General features: G+C 31.2%; 1 protein-coding gene across 4 annotated transcripts in view; it reads right to left on the bottom strand.

The window, feature by feature from the left end:
• The window catches only part of LOC135846006 (zinc finger protein castor homolog 1-like), a 154,789-nt gene that overhangs the window by 12,648 nt on the left and 122,443 nt on the right, over window positions 1-19,698 (bottom strand). For all 4 annotated transcript variants that reach the window (XM_065364932.1, XM_065364931.1, XM_065364934.1 and 1 more), the window contains one exon: window positions 2,297-2,483. In XM_065364932.1, coding sequence (XP_065221004.1) covers window positions 2,297-2,483 — 187 coding nt within the window. The remainder of the gene's footprint in view (window positions 1-2,296; window positions 2,484-19,698) is intronic.

Raw genomic sequence — 19,698 nt, 5'->3', positions numbered from 1 at the left:
TCTTCAAGTCATATGAATACCTACGAGTCAGGATCGATCTACCAAATTGTCATTCTATCTCTCATTTTACTGTAAAAACTTGACATTTTAATTCGGCCAAATTGATATTTTTTTACTTGTATTAAAGTATGCCAATTGGCAAATTTTTAGTCCACCTCGTCCTCCAGTTTCGTTCATGTTTAGAGAATTTAAAATAAAGAGTTGGTTCAAAAATACATTTTTTTTCTCTCTGATTTAAAATCAAAAGTGGGCCCTAAAATGCTTCAGCAGTCAGAAAGACATTAAAAAAGATTCTAAATATTGTAGTTGAAAAATCATATGAATATCTCGAAATTTTAGGACAATTTTTTGGAAAAAATTTGGATCCAAAAAATGCACTTTTTCTCACTCACGTTTTAAATGATCCTCAAAATGTGATGGTATTTTATATTATTTATGTAAAACCAAGAAAAAAACTTTCCAATACTATAGCTTGAAATTTACAATTTCTGATGCCTCAAGAATTTGAAAAAAAATATTGGGCCACTAAGAGTACATTATCTTCATTCAAGTCAAAAATTGAGCCTTCAAAATGTGACTAAAATTTAAATGTGATCGAAAACTGATTTCAAAAGTCAAAAAAGATGATTTTCAAAAACAAAATTTACAACTTCAGCAAAAAGTTTAATATTTCAAGGGGTTTTTGGTACATTATTTATAATACTCTGTAGGTAGTTCATTGTTCTTTGAAAAATGATACTTGGAAAATTTGGACAATAATTAAAAATTCCAAAAAATTTAATTCTGATTTAAAAAAAAAAAAAAAATGTTCCATTCAAATAATTTTGAAAAAAACAATCGGAATCTGCCCTTAAAATGTTTTTAGTTTTTTTTAAAACAGAAAATCAAATACGATTTTAGGTAGATACTTTATTCCTCATAAGATTGCAATTGAGGTGCTTCACTTCATCGAAAAGGGGCTTTGGTCAATTTTTTTTCACTGATTTTTATTAGTTCAAATGGACTTGAAAAATCTTTTTACAAGCTAACATTTTCCAATTCGTTTTTTTTTCATGGAAGAACAGTTCAATATCACTGAATAAAGTGAAATTAATTTTTAAAAATTTTAATACCTACATTCAAAATTGTAGATGAAAAAAAAAACAAAAAAAATCACCAAGACCCCTTTTCCATGGAACCGCTCAATTTCAAGCCCCGAAAAGACCCGGAAAGCCCTGAACACTTTATTCAACCCCTGGACACTGAGCCCTGAAACCCAAACCCAAAATTTCCTGGGCCTCAATTCAAGCCCAAGACCTAATAAATTTTTGATTGAAAGCCCAAGCCCCGAAACCCGGAACCTGAGAAAAAATCGTTCGGGGCCTCATCCCTGATTTATTTTTTGATAAATTTTTGAAATTTGAAATTGCCTAAATTTTTACGAAAAATGAAAATTTGATAAAATCGAGATAGAAATTTGAAATTTGAATCATATGTAGTTATCTTATTTTTGACCTTACAAATCGATAGGTGGTTGTTTTTAGCCCTTGTAAAGCCTTCAGCAAATGTTTTCATTTTCCTGTGTTGAAAAGATGCTGAATTTCATTTTAGTTCTTTTTACGACAATTTTTCCAAAAATAGACAGTCTAAAGATCTGCAGGTGGAGACTTCAAAAAGGCTTAAAACTATTATCAATCGATTCGAGAGATCAAAAATAATAAGTAAATCATATTCTAGAAAGTGATTAATTTGTTCCTCTAAAAGAGCACTTTGAATGATGAAAAATTATCTTTCATTATCATTGTGTTTTTCTTGAAAACTTCATAAATCGCTTCAAATGGGTTGATAAAAAAAAAGAAAAAAAGAAGGAAAATACCTTCCGTAGCGCAGCAGCTGATAGAATAATTATCACTGACGTCACGGCCAATCCAAGCTATTCCCAACTCTACCATTTAATCAACTATAATACAAGTACGCAACACCCATTCCAATTTTTCAAAAATAAAAAAACACGACTCCCCCTCCATTCAACATTGATAATTATCATCGATATTCAACATCTGCGAATCGAATCATAGCGTCGTATACAAATTCAAAATTAACACCACTCCCCCTCCATCGATCATTCGACGACTCTGATGATTTCATCTACATATACTCGCACTAAACCACACATAACCGATACTCTTCATCCGCCTTCCCCCTTATATTTCTACAATAGAATAATCGATCTCATTAATCAACTTTCGTAACGAACGACGATAATATACTGTGAAAAAAAGCCGCAAATTTCGAACCGTTTAAAAATAGTACTCACCTATAATTAAGATCTTTACAATAATTATTTCCACATTCCATGGCCGTACTGAATCTTTTCACGTAACGGGAATAATCGGTCGGATGACTGGAGACCGACTGAAGTGGTCTTTGTATAGTCTGCGGTCTGTTTTCTTTCAACAACGGTAGCGGACTAACCGAAGAAACCCTACGTATCGTTAAACTGTCTATAAACAAAAAAGCAAAAGGAAAAAAAACGACACGTTAAATTACGCATTTATCAACATTATAATACAACATCTATTAAAATCTTTCTTTTAACAAGTACCTACTAAGTATAGTACAACATGGAACGTTTCTCGTATAATAATTTTAATATTTATGTATAAATAATGAGCGGAGAATCGAACGAAATAGGCAACTCAACTACGATGAAGTCAGAAAGAAAAATATCACGATTACGATAAAATAGCCCTATTCGGATGGATTTCTTAAGAATATTGAGGAGCATGTCATTCGCAGCATTTCTCGAATAAATAACTCACTTGTAATAGTCTTCTTAGGTTCGGTATATCGTATAAACGACTTGTGCCAAATATTTGCGTATATTTGCAGAGTTTGAAACGAATAAGGAAAAGATATTGTACGGTAATCGGTGATTTTTATTTCACTCAAATTATAGGTACTTTGTCGCAGAGAAACAGTGATTAATTAAACCATGTATAAAAAACGTCATCTGTTACTTATTCGTTTCGGTAATGTTCAAAGGCGCCACGATACCTCCCTCGTATCATATATCAACGTACACCCTGCCAGAATTCTCCTACTACGTGTATATGTACAATTTAGAACCTTTAAACTGGTTCGAAGTACATATAGTACAACCCTTTTGGATATAGAAAGGAAAAAAAATAAATAAAAAAACAACAAAATATACCTATACTCGCAACAGTTGCTACAGTGAAAGTGAAATACTATGCAGTTGTACATTAGGTAGATACATCGTGTACATAAAGGGGGTAACCAACCTATAACCATGCAGCATTCAACAGATGTTCCTTTTCATTAAACGCTCGACATGGTACGCAATCTTCACTATAGATATACGAGGAAAAAAAATCTGCCTCGAATTTGCTCTCTCGTTGAATATTTTTCTCGCTTATATTTGAATATATTTAAAAAACCGAGCTTGCTTAGACGGTAATAAAGGTATTGTGCGACTTTTTGACGCGCCTTGTTGTTCATCGAGCGGTCATTTTCCTCGGTGTTAATAAAATTGCATACTCGGTTCCCCCTAAAAATGAGCATGCAACGTGTCTTCACTTTCTGTTGCACATTAGAAAGAGTGAAAAATGGGAAAGTCACCAGAAGGTGATGAAATTTGACTAAATGGTTAAAAAATATTTTTGAAGCATTTTCACAAGATCAGCATTTTAATTGGTGGATTTTAAAAAATTTCAAAAAATATTCAACCAATTTTCAAGAGATTTTATTTTGAGTTCTATCCAAAAAATTCAAAATTTCCCACGATATAATTTTTAGAACGAAAAAGTCCACCATATAAAAACCCACTTCAATTTAAATTCATCCAAAGGGTAAAAGAGTACGTAATAATGACCTTGCCTATAAAAATGGTTTAAAAAAATGAAACGCAAATATGTCCAATCGTACATACTACATAGATATGTTTTTGTAAAGGGAAAATTTTCACATTAAATACACTACTGTAGCGTATAATGCCCCATTTCCGTTAACCTCAAGCTAATTAACTTCCTCAATTAATCGGTTTTTACCTTTGAGTAATTATAATTTCTTAAACATCGCTTCGCACAACGCACGCGATATAATATTCATACAAGACTGAAAAAAAAATTCCGAAGACAGATGACTAAATAATATCGACGACGATGCGACGATGAAGGTGCTACGTATATATATTCGTATATTGCCTATAAAACCATCCGAAAGAATAATTTGACTTTGGGAGTACCTTTTGGTACCTCTTCCCACGCTTCATTGACCTCGCGAACAATAGTCAATAACAAAACACAAATAATAATAAACGAAACGAAAAAAAAGGAGTAAAAAATTACATCGACGGATAAGGAGAAGAGGTATACTAATAATTGTCGCGATTGTAATTATCATAACGAGGAAATGTAAAACTGAAATTATAACATCCAACTGAATAATGCAATTCAAATCAGACAAGTATCCGAAACCAACATTTTTAAGTCATACTCAAGTGGACGCAATTTATGCATTGGTCTATTTACTGTAACTGCTCTTCAACTTCATCGCTATGTATAGGTTTCCTTCCTTTCCTTTTACACTACAGGGTGGTATACTATACAGCAAACCCGTCTTCCTCCAGCTCCAGTATAGTATAGTATGAGTTAATAAGCTACTAAACAGAAGCTGATACCGTTTCATATAATATTAAGATAACTCACACATGTGTTAAGATTATGTTACCAGGGTGCGTTGACCTTTTATAGAGTACAAAATCTAGTAAAATAAATTCTTCTATGGTTCCCGCCGCCGACCGCTTTATCGTTTATGTGTATTAATTTTATCGAATTGATATTAGTACTTATACGTATACTTTCACGAGATTCGTATACGATTGGCCAACTTTCATTAAATATTGATTTAGTGTAATACTTTGCTTCTGTAGTAGGTTCGACTTAATGTAACTTGGGTGTGCTCTAGGGATCTATAAATAAAATACCGAATGATCGTTTCGATTTTATAGAAAATTTAAAACAAGTTGGGAGGTATTTAGATGGTCTTAATTTTCAGATTATGAGATGATTTTGGTAGGTAATTTTTATTTAAAAAAAAAAAAAAAAAAAAAAATGTAAAATCAAAAATTAAAATTTTTAAAATAAATAAAGTAAGTATTTCAACTTCATAATATTTTTGGAGAGGAAAATATAATGGAATTGAAAATGCTTCAAAAAAGGTAAAAAATTCCGTTTTATTTTTTTAATTTTATTAATTTTTTGATTATGGTATTTTCTACATTAAAAAAAAATTATCTCTAAATTTAAATCTATCAATTAAATATTTTTTTGAATCCGAACCTGTGATCCATGGCCCAGCATAGTTGAAAAATGGTAAAAAGACATACATTTTTAGTATCTAATGTACACGAGTACTTTTCACTTCGAACGAACAGATATTAAATTAAAAAAGGTGAAAAATTTACGTTAATTCGCACTTGAACTAAATTACAAAGATTCGCAAGTGTTTCGACTCTTCAAAGTATCATCTTCAGCAACTTATGAACGAATAAAAGCCAAAGTTTTAACAAAAAATTTAAAAAATAATCAGACACAAACGGATCTACGAATTATTGAGAACCGAGTGTTTGAAAAAAAAATTCAAATCACAAACACACGTCCAATTTTCACCGAACAAAATTTTCAATTAATTCTCTCCCTTGATTTTTTTTTTTTTACAATTTCACTCACCTTCAATTTTCAACTGTTTATTTTATTAAAATCCCATTAACACGTCAGAGCAACTCATTAGAATGAGAAACGATTAGAAAAATTATCGATAACGATCAAATAATGTTGATGAATGACTCGAAAAGTGAAAACATAATAAACATTATAAACAAACATTAACATAAAAATCACAGCAGAAAACAAAGTAATAAATTTTTAAAATTTGAATTAGGTAAACGAAATTCAACAATTATTTCGAATTTTATGAGAAAATTATCGAATTGAAACGATAAAGAGTTTTAGTTTGTTGAATTTGAACTGCGTTTATTGATATTTAATATCTTTTAGGGTCGATTGTCCTTCAAAAACAAGATTATGTTTTCCAATATTTTCTGATGTGAAATGGGACTTCTTGATTTATGAAAAAAAAAAAAAAAAAACGTGTAACGAAAACTAACAATCACTGTTGATAAAATCGTACAATTAAAAATTCCCGCAGTTCGCCTAAAACCGAAAAAATTGTACCTATCATAGAAACTTCTTACCTAATTTATGAAAAAAAAAAAAAAAAAAATGCAACGAAAACTGACGATCACTGTTGATAGAACCGTATACTTAATTAAAAATTCCCTCAGTTTGTCAAAAACCGAAGAAAATTTTATATAGGTAAAAAATTAAACTAGTATTCTTTTTTCCTTTTTCTTCCCTTCCCTTCCCTCAACTTCCAAGCTCAGGGTTGGTTCTAGGTTTTTCTCTTTTCTCCAAGTTCATTGAAAGGTATCTGATGTTCCTAAATCGAATCAGTCTAATTCGCATTTCCTTCCTCAAATTCGAGCTCCTATCTCCTTATTATTGAATGAGGAATAAAAAGAAGGGACTAGAGAAAAAAAGCTCTTAAATTACTCTCAAAAGGGCGAACGATCCATAATTCGAGATGAAAAGTTGAAAAGAGTTGGCAAATTGGAGAATGAAATAATTATTTGCGAAGTGAGAGGTGAAGGGAACTGAACTGGCTTGAAAATTGGAAAAACTAACTTTTTACTGAGGTTTAATCAACTATTATTGCATTTTCTAGTTTTCGATTTCCTCTCATTAATTTTTTCAACTTTGATCATTTTTTTTTCCTCAAACAAATTGAAAACCCAAAACGACCCTTTCATTCGAAATCTCCAAAAAAAGCCACCATTTTGAAAACTGCTCGATGTGAGAAAATCCTCATCGAATGAAAACCAGTTCAAAATATGTAACCATTTCCGTTTCAAATCTACACCTACAGCTATAAGTAATACGTGAATAAATTCAACGCATTTCATACAATGCAACAAATAAATAACACGTCGAATATACCTTTGGAAAAATCATACACGACAGATTCATATAATCGCTGATGACGTAAAAATATTCGAAAATCTTCGCCATTACGCGTTCTTTCTCTTACATCTTTGTCACGATTATAAATACACTTACAATAAGAGAATAAAAATCCTCGGTCAGCATTTAATTACACTGGGAATCGATTACGTTAGCATTCCAAAATCATCACCCCATATATCGCCAATCATATTGATCCCAATGGTATATGGTGATCCTGCTGGGATGAAAAATTCATTCGATGGGTCATCCCATAGAGCACCAGGGCATGTCTAAAGAGTATGTAAAGAGCAGGTACGCGTCTTAACTACGTAAAAACACAGCCAATAACGAAACAGTATCCATTAAATTTTTATTTATTAAAACACCGAGTCTGTTGTCTGCAGTTCGGAGGTTATTTCCGCTTCTGTGAATTTAACGTCCATTAAAAAACGGAAATTATCTCCGTTTAACAATTGGCGGCTGTTCGAGTTCGGTTTTTTACTATATATTACTTCTATTAGTTTTTTTAGTTTTAGTTTTTTTTTTTTTACTATTCTACGTTTTAGTTTTAGTCTTTCTTTTTTCACTAGTTTTTTTTAATTTTGTTGTTGTGAGCCTAAAAAAAAAAGTGAACACCTGGCAAACGTTTACGATTATGTACGTTTTACGTTGGAAAAAATCAGCCAATATGGTTATTAGGTGTTGTTCGCCAATTAGATGGACTTTTGTAGTTTACCAGACGACAATAGCCCTTCCTACAGTATACAAAACCTCCGTGTGTATACATATAAAAGAAACACGAAAAATATTTTTAAAACATTAATAATTACCGGTACCTATGGGGATTTTCTTTCAACGCCCCTTCTACCCGTGCATAGGTGTAGGAAGGAGGTAGGTACATGAGCATGAGCGATACGATAAGTCAATTCGTTTCGTATTTTTATCGTTCCAACATACTATATTTTACAACAATCAAAAACGTTACCTACAAATGTAAATACCAGCAAATACCTAGATTTCTGCCGAGTAAATCCGACTTAAAAAAATCGTCTACACCTAAGGAAAGAAGAAGTTCAAAAATACCTATCCCGTAGAAAATTCAACCAACACGTAAACGAGACCAAATGACAGTGCGGGATGGACGCAAGACGAGGCAGGAAAAAAAATGATACATCTTTTCTTTAGATTTCGACTTAAAGCTATTTAATGTCGAATTGTAAAACGTGTTTTTCGATGATTTAACAGTTTTTACTTTTTTTTCTTCTTCGCTTATTCTTCGTTCTTCCTTTTCTTTCTAATAACATTTTCTCTCTGTATATATAGTGGGAATAAATTATACCCGCGATCCGACCTAATATCTGTAACCGGTCCTTTTTCTTCTCCAAGACACTACCCTACAACAGCTGTCATATTTATCAAACTAGTCTCGGCTAAAAAAAATACACCGCGATAAAGCGCGGGGGTGTTAGTGATTTTTAAACCTTTTAAAATATTGTATTCTCGTTTACTTCTTTTGTGTGGAAAAATACGAGAAAAAAGCGCCAAGGTAAAATATTAGCCCGATGTACGCGATCGGATATGGTCGCTGGAGTTCCCAAAATAACTACCACAATTCCTGCCTTAGTCGCGATCGTCCGAGCGGAACTGTTTGAGATTTTTTTCTCATTTTTTTTTTACCATCCCTCGAGCTTTTGATGTAATAAGAGTCATTTTTTAATGAATCTTTAACGAGATTGGAATTTGATGGAGGGAAGGGAGAGAATGGAGGAGAAGATGGATGATTGTACTGGGATGCATCGTCGAACAAATTTCATCTTTTGTGATCTAAAAGATGCTTTGAAGAGCCGAAAAGGAGTAAAATGGACCCATAGACGTTTTTTGCCCTCTCCCACTGATCGCCTTTTATAAAAATTCAATTCGCGAAAATGTGAGCTGAAAAATTGAAATTTTTTATAAATTTTATAAGATTTTCCCAATTTTGAGATCAATTGTTCAATTTTTTTCTTTCCTCGTGCTTTTTGTTTTCTATACATATACCTCGATCTGAATTTCTAAGGATCGATGAATATTAAAAATGCATTTCTGAGTAAGTATACCAATGTTTTCAAAAAATTATACAATACAAATCAAATGACATCTATTCAAATGTGAATATGTACCTACATTTCACTAAATGTCCTCAAATATGTAAATCAATCGAATGCATTCGAAGGTAAAACATGTAATCAAATTTACCTAATGCACGTATTCAGATATTTGCGCTCATTTTAGGTCATTGACGTTACTAAAATATTCAAAGAGATCTTTAAAATTGGCGCATTGCATTTTAAAAATGTATTTTAATTCTTTTTTTGAAAGTTTTAGATTGAGTAGGCCATATTTAACTCTACATTAGTGCTCTGCTCTCTTCTGTTCTCAATTCGTCAAAAGTACCTACCTAATTAAGAATTTGGAAAATATCAGTGAAAAATTTCGCTCAAGTAAGATCAGTGACGACTAAAGCCACTAAAAAGTTGAAGAAAATTATTGGTAAAAATCAGAAAGCAAAAGCACCTAATTACCTACTATTTCAAAAAAAAAATCTTTGAAAAATTGAGTGATTTTTAGGGAAAAGTGACGTAAACATCATCGTTTTAGTGAAATTTTAGTGATTTTTAAAGCTTTCAATTCAATGATGTTTTAGTGTATATTTTTAGCAACAATTTTAGTGAAATTTAGTTATTGATCAAGTTAAATTTTTTTAGCGATAATTTAATAAAATTTTAGTGATTTTCAAAATGAAATTGAAGATTTAGTGGTATTTTCAGTGAAATTTTACTAAAACATTTTTTTAAAGCAAAATTTACAATTTTTAGAGATTTTTAAAAAAATATGAAATTTCTCCAATGTTTTATTGAAATTTTAGTGATCAAGTTGATATTTCACAACTTTTAGTGTATTTTAAAAGTAAAATTAACGAATGTTTTATTGAAATTTTAGTGATAAAATACTAAACAATTTTTATCGATTTTTTAAAAGTAAAATTTCACTATGTTTTATTGAAATTTTAGTGATTAAGTAATTCACAACTTTTAGTGTTTTTTAAAAGTAAAATTAACGAATGTTTTATTAATTTTATCAAACAATTTTTAGTGATTTTTTTAAAGATGAAATTTCACCGATGTTTTATTGAAACTTTAGTGATCAACTGATCAAATATTTCACAACTTTTAGTGATTTTTCAAAAGAAAAATTCACCAATGTTTTATTGAAATTTTAGTGATAAAATATTAAACAATTTTTAGTGATTTTTTTAAAAATGAAATTTCATCAATGTTTTATTGAAATTTTAGTGATCAACAACTGATCAAGTAGGTATTTCAAAACTTTTAGTGATTATAAAATCTCAATGAGATTCACAAAAATTTAGTACTTTTGTTTCTTAAGTGATATTCACTAATATTTTAGTAAGATTTTAGTAATTCTTCAGCTGTAGATAATCCATAAAATGTTTTTAGTGAAATTCGTCGAAAATTGTAGTGAAATAAGCAACAATGCTAGTGAAATTTGAGTGAAGTAAGCTTACAATGAATGTTTCATTGAACTTTTACAGCTATTTTGCTGAAATTCAGTGATTTTTTTTCAAAATTAAAATTCACCAGTGTTTTAGTGAAATTTTAGTGATCATTCGAGAAATTTTGGTAATTTTTTTTAGAGTAATTCAACATGAAATTTTAGTGATTTTGATAGGAAATTTGACGATGAACTTTTAGTGCTGTGAAAGTGAAATTTGGCGAATGTTTCAGTTAAGCTTTAGTCATTCATTAAAATTCAGTGTGTAATTCGAAGATATTTTAGTAAAATTTTGGTGATTCTTCATCGTGTAACTCAATGATATTTCAGTGAAATTTTTTGAGAATTGTAGTGAAATTCAGCAGCAAATGAATGTTTCACTCACCGTTTCAGTGAGTAGTGATTTTTTTTACTCGTATTAGTAAAAATTGTAGTAATTTTTTAAAGTGAAATTCAATGATGTTTTAGTGAAACTTGTCGAGAATTTTAGTGAAATTTTGGAGACAGTTCCAGTGAAATTCAGCACCAAATGAATGTTTCACTCACCGTTTCAGTGAGCAGTGATTTTTTTTATTAGTAAAAATTGTAGTGATTTTTTAAAGTGAAATTCAATGATGTTTTAGTGAAACTTATCGAGAATTTTAGTGAAATTCAGCGACAAATTTAGTACCTAACTAACTATAGTTAGATTGAGCGATTCTTTAGCGAAATTGAGTGAATGAAGATAGTGAGATTTCACTACCGTTTCAATACCTATGTATACAATAATTTATAATGATTTTTTCAAAAGTAATATTTTTTCAATGTTTTAGTGATATTTTGGTGATTTTTTCAAAAATATTTTCGTAATTTCGTTATAAGAGCATTTCAAAACCTGAATTGGATTCTTGTAATTTTGCTGTTGAAGTAAACAAGTAGGTAGGTAATTGACAAATAAAAAAAAAGAAATCTCTAGGTCAACCAAAAAAATCACCGAAGTCCGAAACATGATTTTATTAATCAAATCAGTGATTTCTGATTTCATCCCGACGTCCAATGTAGATACTTAATTTTCACTTATTGAATATTGAATTCATAAATTTATCAGTCATCTTGATAAATATCTCGGATTTTTAGGTTTTTTTTTTTTTTTACAAATTTGGCAGAAAAATTCCACTGTAGGTACTCATTTCCCTGAGGTGAAATTCTGCTTTTTTTCTATATTCAAACGTAAAAGAGTACACAAGATGTATACGTCTTATGGCTCGTAATCAAAATTAGGTACTCACATTTGATTAGGCTTACACATTATTATAATTAAAATATTTAGGTCATTTTAGAAATTAAACCCAGCAATGGAATGAAATATTCTCGATAAAAATTTAAAAATTTCATTATCAGAGATTTACATAAGTATTCCATCTATTGGCAGATTTTGCAACTCTGTTTATACTCGTACTACTAATTCATTCTAAGAAATTCTACGTATAAAAATCATAAGTATACCAGTCATTTTCAATAAATAAACCAAGACGAGATATAATTTCTAGTTTTTTTCCTTCCTTCTTTCATTCATGGCTGCAGATTCCGAAACCTATACCTAGACCTACCTATAGCTATTTGAATTCAACATATTATACGGTATCCACACATTCTAGACATAAATTTTTTTAAAAGCATTAATAATCATCTCGATTGCGAGTAGGTACCTTTAGAAAAAATACCGAATATTATGCCAATATACGATTACCTACCTACCTACCTAAAACAAGACTATTAAATTTGATATTCAATTTTTTTCTAGCCCATAGTCATACTTCTTATAAACTCGAATAGAAAATTTATACTAGATTTCGATCTGATAATGGGTACAGACGAAGAAGAAGAAAAAAAACTATACTTAATCAATTAAACTAGCTCCACGAATATTTTGAATTCACCTTGCGGTTTCAAGCAGAGAACATATAGATATGTTTTCATTCTCTGCGTTAGGTAGGTATACTATGAAGATGATTTTCCAAGTTGTATTTTTCATCATAATTCGTGTCGTTATTTATGTTCTTCCGGCGTGTGGCTGTGTGGATTATGGAATTCAGTTATCTATTCTCTCACAACTGTATACATTTGTTTTACTTGGCCATGTTGTGTTAGTCTATTATCTAGGCGTGTAGCTCTCTTACGTCGTGTACGTATTTCAATTCATAATTCCAAATGAGTATTTCTCACTGTTGTTTAATATCAACTTCCTACATGTCAAGTATATTTACATAAATGAAAAAAAAAAAAAAAAAGACCAACGTGTACGAGTATTTGAATTAAAAATTCGATGAAATGTCAACGTGCTCGTGAAAGAAAAAATCGATTCGTTTTATCGATAATTTAAATAGACAAACTTATACCTAAGGAGAATGAGATCAAAAAATTACGCGTTTCGATGAGAAATATCGATTAAAAAACAGTCAAAATAAACAATAATTTCCACAAATCTGTTAATAAATTCGGTATCCTAACTCCATCTCGTCCCCTTCGCCTCCATCCCCACCCATCGTAGAAAAATTTCCGATATTAATGAAACATCGAAATGAAGAATTCGACCGCCAACGATAGCAGCAGCAAAAAAAAAAAGACCACCTCACCAGGTGTTTTTATCATTTTGAAACGCTGCTGCACAGTAGGAGTGTACAGTATATTTTTCATTGGATTTTTTTCCTCTTCTTTTTTTTTCGCCGCACCTTCGAGTCTTAATACCTTATTCTTAAAGGTATACGCGGCTCTGACTTATCGGTTTTTGATTAAAACGCAAGATTACAATGACGACGTGAAGGAAATCGTATTTAGGATAGTTTTTTTTCTTTTTTCGACAAAAAAAAAATAGAGTTTCTAATAATAAAAGGGTTGACGCTACTTGATACTTTGTATAGAAAGTGAAGGGATTCCGAGCTACTGTTCGTTTTGTTGCGGGTTTACCTCCATATGGGTTCTACATTTGTTGACATTTTTTCAGACGAACTGGTTTATTACAATGCTTACGCTAACCCGGAGCACATACCCAGCATTAGGTATTGTTTTGCCAATGATTATGCAACATTTTTTTTTCTCTCCTCAGTGGCGCGATCAACGATGATGGCTTTCGAGAACTAATTTCAAACGGCGGGTGTTCGCGTTTTCGAAAAAGAAAAAGGGTAACCAGCATATGGCTTGCTGAACCAAGAACCATATAAAACGATGGAAAAAAATCCGACCTTATGTAAGCATTTCGTATATATACTTTTATAACGAACTCGACTTGTAAATTAAAAATTACCAACGTTGAAAATAACTCGAACCTTCGTATATATAAAATGAAAATAACCAATCGACGCGAAAAGTTTTGCAATAAATCGAACATATAAACGAAGGCGGGATCCGGGGTCATATCTATAATATACACGAGTAGGTACACGCGGAAAAGAACAACAAGAAGAAAAAAGAAACTAAAAAAAGAAAAAAAAAACCTTCGCGAGCCTTTAAAAATTACGTTAATGGAAATAGAGCAAATTACACAAACGATATCGGAATAATTTAAAAGTAATATTCCCATTTATCATGAAATATTATCGACACCAATTTTTTTTTATTATGTAAAAATTACAACCACGAGCAAGGTGTACCGCACCGCAACCACGTCAGTCAGGTGAAAAAACCAACGCATTCATTATTTACCGCGTAATATCGATGTTCCTCCTGTATATATACAAGTAATACAAAATCCATTTTCTTCGTTTTATTTTTCCCTCTTCTTTTATTTTTTTTCTTTACGACGATGTAAGACTTAGGTACGCAAAAATACGGCGAATATTTACTAAAAAATATTACCATTTATTGACTGTTCGACATTTGCCATTTCCTTTCGATTTGGTGTTTGAAAGAAAAAAAAAATCATAGGTATTTTTTTTCCTTTTTTTTTTTCATTCAACGTTCAATTCAATACGCCCAATACATTACAATTTTGTATATTATCAACTATGGCGAAGGTATTATGCAATTTTGGAATGTTAATGATGTTTATTTGTTTACATTTTTGCTTTCGTGTGACTGTTTACTTACGTATATGTCTTGAGCATACATAGGCTATGTTTACTATACGAAAATATTAGACTAAATTGGATTAAACGATTAATTCGTTTTGAATTTTTTATTGGTTTTTTCCTCAGCTATAGGTTGACTAGATCTCGATTTCAAAAAGGTGTATAAAATTTACCAAACATGTCAGACGATAACTTTGGATTGAATTTTTCTTTTAAACGTGGCCTATTTTTATCAGAGGCCTTTGTAGAAAAAAAATCAAAATTTCTTCTAGTCAGTGTTCAATGCTCACATTCAGCTTTAGTTTTCAAAAGTTCTCATCCGCGATGGTTTGGCTAAATCAGCCATTAGGTATTAGGCACTGTTTTAAACTGGGTAACGTTTTCCAGAAGACCAACGTTTTTCAAAAAAGTTGATGGACTTCATTTTCAGAAGAGAAGTAGATACATACAATCTTAATTTTTGGCAATTAAATGAAATTTTCATTTTTGAATAGAAAATGAGAACTAATAAGATAGGTAAGCATATTTCGTTTTTGAAGAGAAAGTGCTAACTTTATTTTCGGAAAGAAAATGAAAACTTCATTGTTGAAAAGAAAATGGAAATTTCATGGAACAAAAGCGGTCGAAGAATGCTTTTAAAGAAAAGTCAATCTCTTGTGAAAAAAAATTTCTCGAAAAAAATTTTTCTAAAAGAGAAAAAAATTCTCTAAAAATCATTTTCTGCGAAACACAATTTGATCTTGACCTCAACTTTCAAGTTTTTAATTTTTTTTTTGAAAAATGAAATTATCCTTTATTGAGGGGGGGGGTGAGAGGAGGGGCTTCTTCATAAGAAAAAACTCGTGAAAAAATTCTGCTTCGTAAACAGCTCATCTTCGACCTCAATTAAAAAAAAAAAAACATACCTGATTTGACTTTTTTGAGAGCTTCCAGAGATACCAAAAATTTCTCCAGAAACTTCAAATTACTCTGATGAGATGCAAAAAATGAAACACCTTAGAAGCACGGACCAAAGTTATAGATCTCAAAATTCATTTCAAAAGAAAAGGAAATTAAAACAAATTCAGCAACTTCAGCAAATCTTCAATTTTTGCCCCTTGGCCCACATTGGCTCTCGTCCGCCTCTGAATGAGGAGTGATGGAACCTCGTATATATTATTTCTGAATCTGGCAAGTTTTTAAGGGTCAATGACATCTTGTCTTGAATTTGCCTGAACTCACCACAGAACATTCTGGCCTATAACACCTTTTGTGTACTTACTTATTTTATTGAAATCAAGCCAATAATTTGAAAAACCAATGCTCTAAAACTCCCTTTATGGGTTTTTGGCTAATTTTTGAGCATTAAAAAAATTGTTTTGATGGCGATTTTCCAAAACTTATTGTATTAATATTTTTTATTTCAAATAAAAAGAACCCGTTTTAATTACTTTCCTTCAACCCCCCCTCCCTCCGGAATTGAAAACACAAATTTTGGGCCACTCTGAAGCCTCCATCGAGTTTTCAACTTTCTCCAGAAATTTTGGATTGCTCTGGAAGAAGAAAAATTCAACTTCAGATGCCCAAATTGGGCATCTTCTCGACCTTTCCAGGTAGGTATAGTCACTGAAAGGTCCAGAAGTTCTTTTAGACACTGTCTTTCCAAAGCAATTTGAAGTTCTGGAAAAAATTTAAATCTCACTGGAAGCTCAAGAATGATTCAAAACTGATGATTTTTGAATTCAAAAAGGATGAAGGGAGGGAGGGGGTTGAATAAAGAACTCAATTATTCGCACTATATTATTAGGTATAAAATAAAGGTTGGTTATTCAATCTAAGAGTAGGTAGTTTGGTTTCGTTTAAATCGAAAAGTACCAATTTAAAAAGCTCCCTTGCCAGAGTGAATTGAACATTTATGATGAGTAGGTAATTAAAATTTGAAAAACTCAAAGTTGAAATTTTACAGTCAAGGCCCACTTTTCATAACGGATACGAAAATTAAAAACTGCCATTCTCGAAAACTTTACAAGTGAGAAAACACTTTTTCACCTTCTTTTACACTCAGTTATTTTCAAAATGGGGTCTCAACCTTCTAAAAAGTAGGTACAAGCACCCTCAATTTCGAAATATGTACCTGTATTGTAATTTGGAAATTACAAAAAACATAGGTATGTAGATAAACATAACTAATTTGTAAAAAAAGTGAATTATTTCGGTTCAACATGACAATCAACCAGTGGTGTTTGTCATTGCTACCTCCTTTTCCCTTTTCAACATTTAAAATCCAATTTTATAATTTTTAAATTTTTTTCAATAAATGTGCAACTTTTTTCAAGATTTCCTAAAAACTTCTCATCTTTGAAAATTGGCTAATTTTTTCCTCTTTTTTCTTATCCTTACAAATAAATTACTGGACCATTTGTTCTCAATGAATTACAGTGGAAAAAATGAAGTTCAATAGGTGCCTCAAACCCTCATTTTTTCTGAGGAGATAAACAAAGGAAAAATAATGAAAATGACTTTTTTTAGGAGGGAGGTAGTTTAAAAAAAAAATTTTAACTAAAAAATAAGATTTTACTGTTGAGTTGAATTTTTGAATTTTACAGATCTAAAACTAGAAAATTGCAGAAAAGTGAATTCCTCAGAATAATTTTGACCCCAGAAAGTTGGATCCTGTTCATTTTTTTACCAAAAATAGAGCAAAAAAATGGAAAAATTTAAACCAATAATCAAATTTTTCATTTTTATGAAAGTGTAACTTTTCAATTTTTCCCCAAAAATCTCATAAAAACTAAAATCACAACTACTGCAAAAAATCTATCGTTATTTAATTTTAAACATTCCACGATTACATTCCTCATCACTTCGTGATCCTTCTCAAATTACCATCCAACTTGGCACAACGGCGACGCGACCATTTTCTCACACCTTTTTCAGCACATAATTTTTCGCAACGATTAAAACTTTCATCGCTACCGAGTTCACCCATAATACTCTTAATACACTTCTCGATATACGAGGACAGAAAAAAATATCAATTTCACGGACAATCGATAAATTACCACCCATAAACTGAAAGTAAGACGATATCCGAGGTTGGTCTGGCGAAGAAATTTATGCATCGGACTTTTTTCAAGTTTTTACACGATTCGCCTTTTTTTTCCTCTCCTGCTTCTTCTGCAACTCGTAGCCACAGTAGAGTCACAACAGTCGACACAGTCAGCTCTAAGCTTTTAAAATATAAATAAAAAGAGTAAACTCGTTTCCACTATATAAAAATTAATCACGTTGATAATATCAAATTACACTTGGTCGACGCAGTCTGGTCCCCTACTGTGTGCATGGTAGCTGCCGGTGTTACGATTCTTACATAAACATACATATTTCGTGGAATATTTCTCAGTCTGACACCCTTTCAACAATTACCCGCACCCTATAAAATACCAAAGTTCGTCTATTAAATATTTTTTACAATTACAGGATTTTATTTCTTTTTTTCCGCGTTTAAAATAAATAAAATATTGAATATCTCGGTGTTTGGTTTACTTATGGATTTTTTTTGCTCGATTTTCTTCTTTTTTCATTCCAATACTACCTACATATAAGTACAATAAACGTATGTACTTTGCACACGAGAAACAGTGTAACTTAACACTTTACTTAAATAGGGTTCGATGCAATTGTCGTAAAAATATTCTTGTCGAGTGTCGTATACCTTTTGTATGTAGTATTGATATTGGCGACAAAAAGACATATTCCGATTGCGTTTTTATGTAGGTATGTATCTTTGCTCTTTTCGAAAAAAAATACACCAGAAGAAAAGATGCAATACAAAGGGTTGGGGTTTTTGCTCGGCAAAAGACAAAAATACCTAGCGCTTAAGTACCGAACATAAACCTGCGCCACAAAAGGTATTTAGTTTGCCGAGGGTATAAAGGGTGAAATTGAAGAAATAGCAAATGGATATATATTTTTTTTTTCAAGAAAAAAAGGGTGATTTTTCATTATTTGGGAGGTCGTTAAGATTCTCATCATTTAAGAATATATATGAGAAAAATAAAAGTAAAACGTGAAAAAAAACCGTTGGAATCTATTGAGAAAAATTCTGCGTCTCAGTTTTTTTTATGTGAGAACCAGAAATACGAGAATGTCTGCCTCATGCTAATACACGGGGGAGAAAATAAAGGGTTGCGACGAAAGAATTATCATCAGTTCAACATAGTTTAACAAGTACGAGTATAGTACGTTCAACATATTTATTCCTTCGAGTGAATATTTTATAATGAATTTAAATATATTATTACCTACGTCGTGCGAGTATATTTTCTAACAAGCGAATTTATTTATTAAATTTTTTGGAAAATTATAAAATTAACGTTTGATCCTACAACCCACTGCTCGACTTAGCACCCGAATATAAACACACCCTCGTCGTCGCGAAACACGCCACAACGAAAGGGTATATCTACAAATGACATATAGCAAAAAATTCTTCAAAAATACCACCGCATCACTTCTTCTCATTGCCAAGCAGGCAAAAAAAACACGGATTACCGAGTAAAGAAAGGACATAGCAGCAGAAGCGAACTTAGGGAGGAAAAGCAACCGGCAATAATTATTAATAAAGAATAGAAAGGGAGAAAATCGAAAGGATTACGAAACCTTATAGCAAATGGTTCCCATTTAGTTCGCTTTGACGAAACCTTAAAATAGTTAAAGAAAGTGCTACCGATACAAAAATGCCAAAACGTAAATTATTAAAAGAATTATTAAAAAATTTTCATTCTTTTTAAATCGGTTCTCGTTAATTAGTTATACAGCGAGTAGAAGAAAAAAGAAAAAAGATAGAAGGATGTAATCAACGCTGCGACATTAATCAATTCGACGATGATGAAAGAGCATTTTGAAATTTCTTTTAAAGAAATGTCTGGAATTAATGTTATCGCCAAGGTCAACTCGAATTCTTACTTTTATATCGAGAAAAAAAATTTATAATTCGTCTTTGAAGCGAAAATTATTAAAACTTTGTTCAACTGTAAGGTATAGTTAGGTAGGTA

This window comes from Planococcus citri, chromosome 4 (assembly GCF_950023065.1).
Source record: "Planococcus citri chromosome 4, ihPlaCitr1.1, whole genome shotgun sequence".
Taxonomy (NCBI): Eukaryota; Metazoa; Arthropoda; class Insecta; order Hemiptera; family Pseudococcidae; genus Planococcus; species Planococcus citri.
Note: the sequence above shows the minus strand (reverse complement) of the source record. Positions and strands in the feature narration are given on the sequence as shown.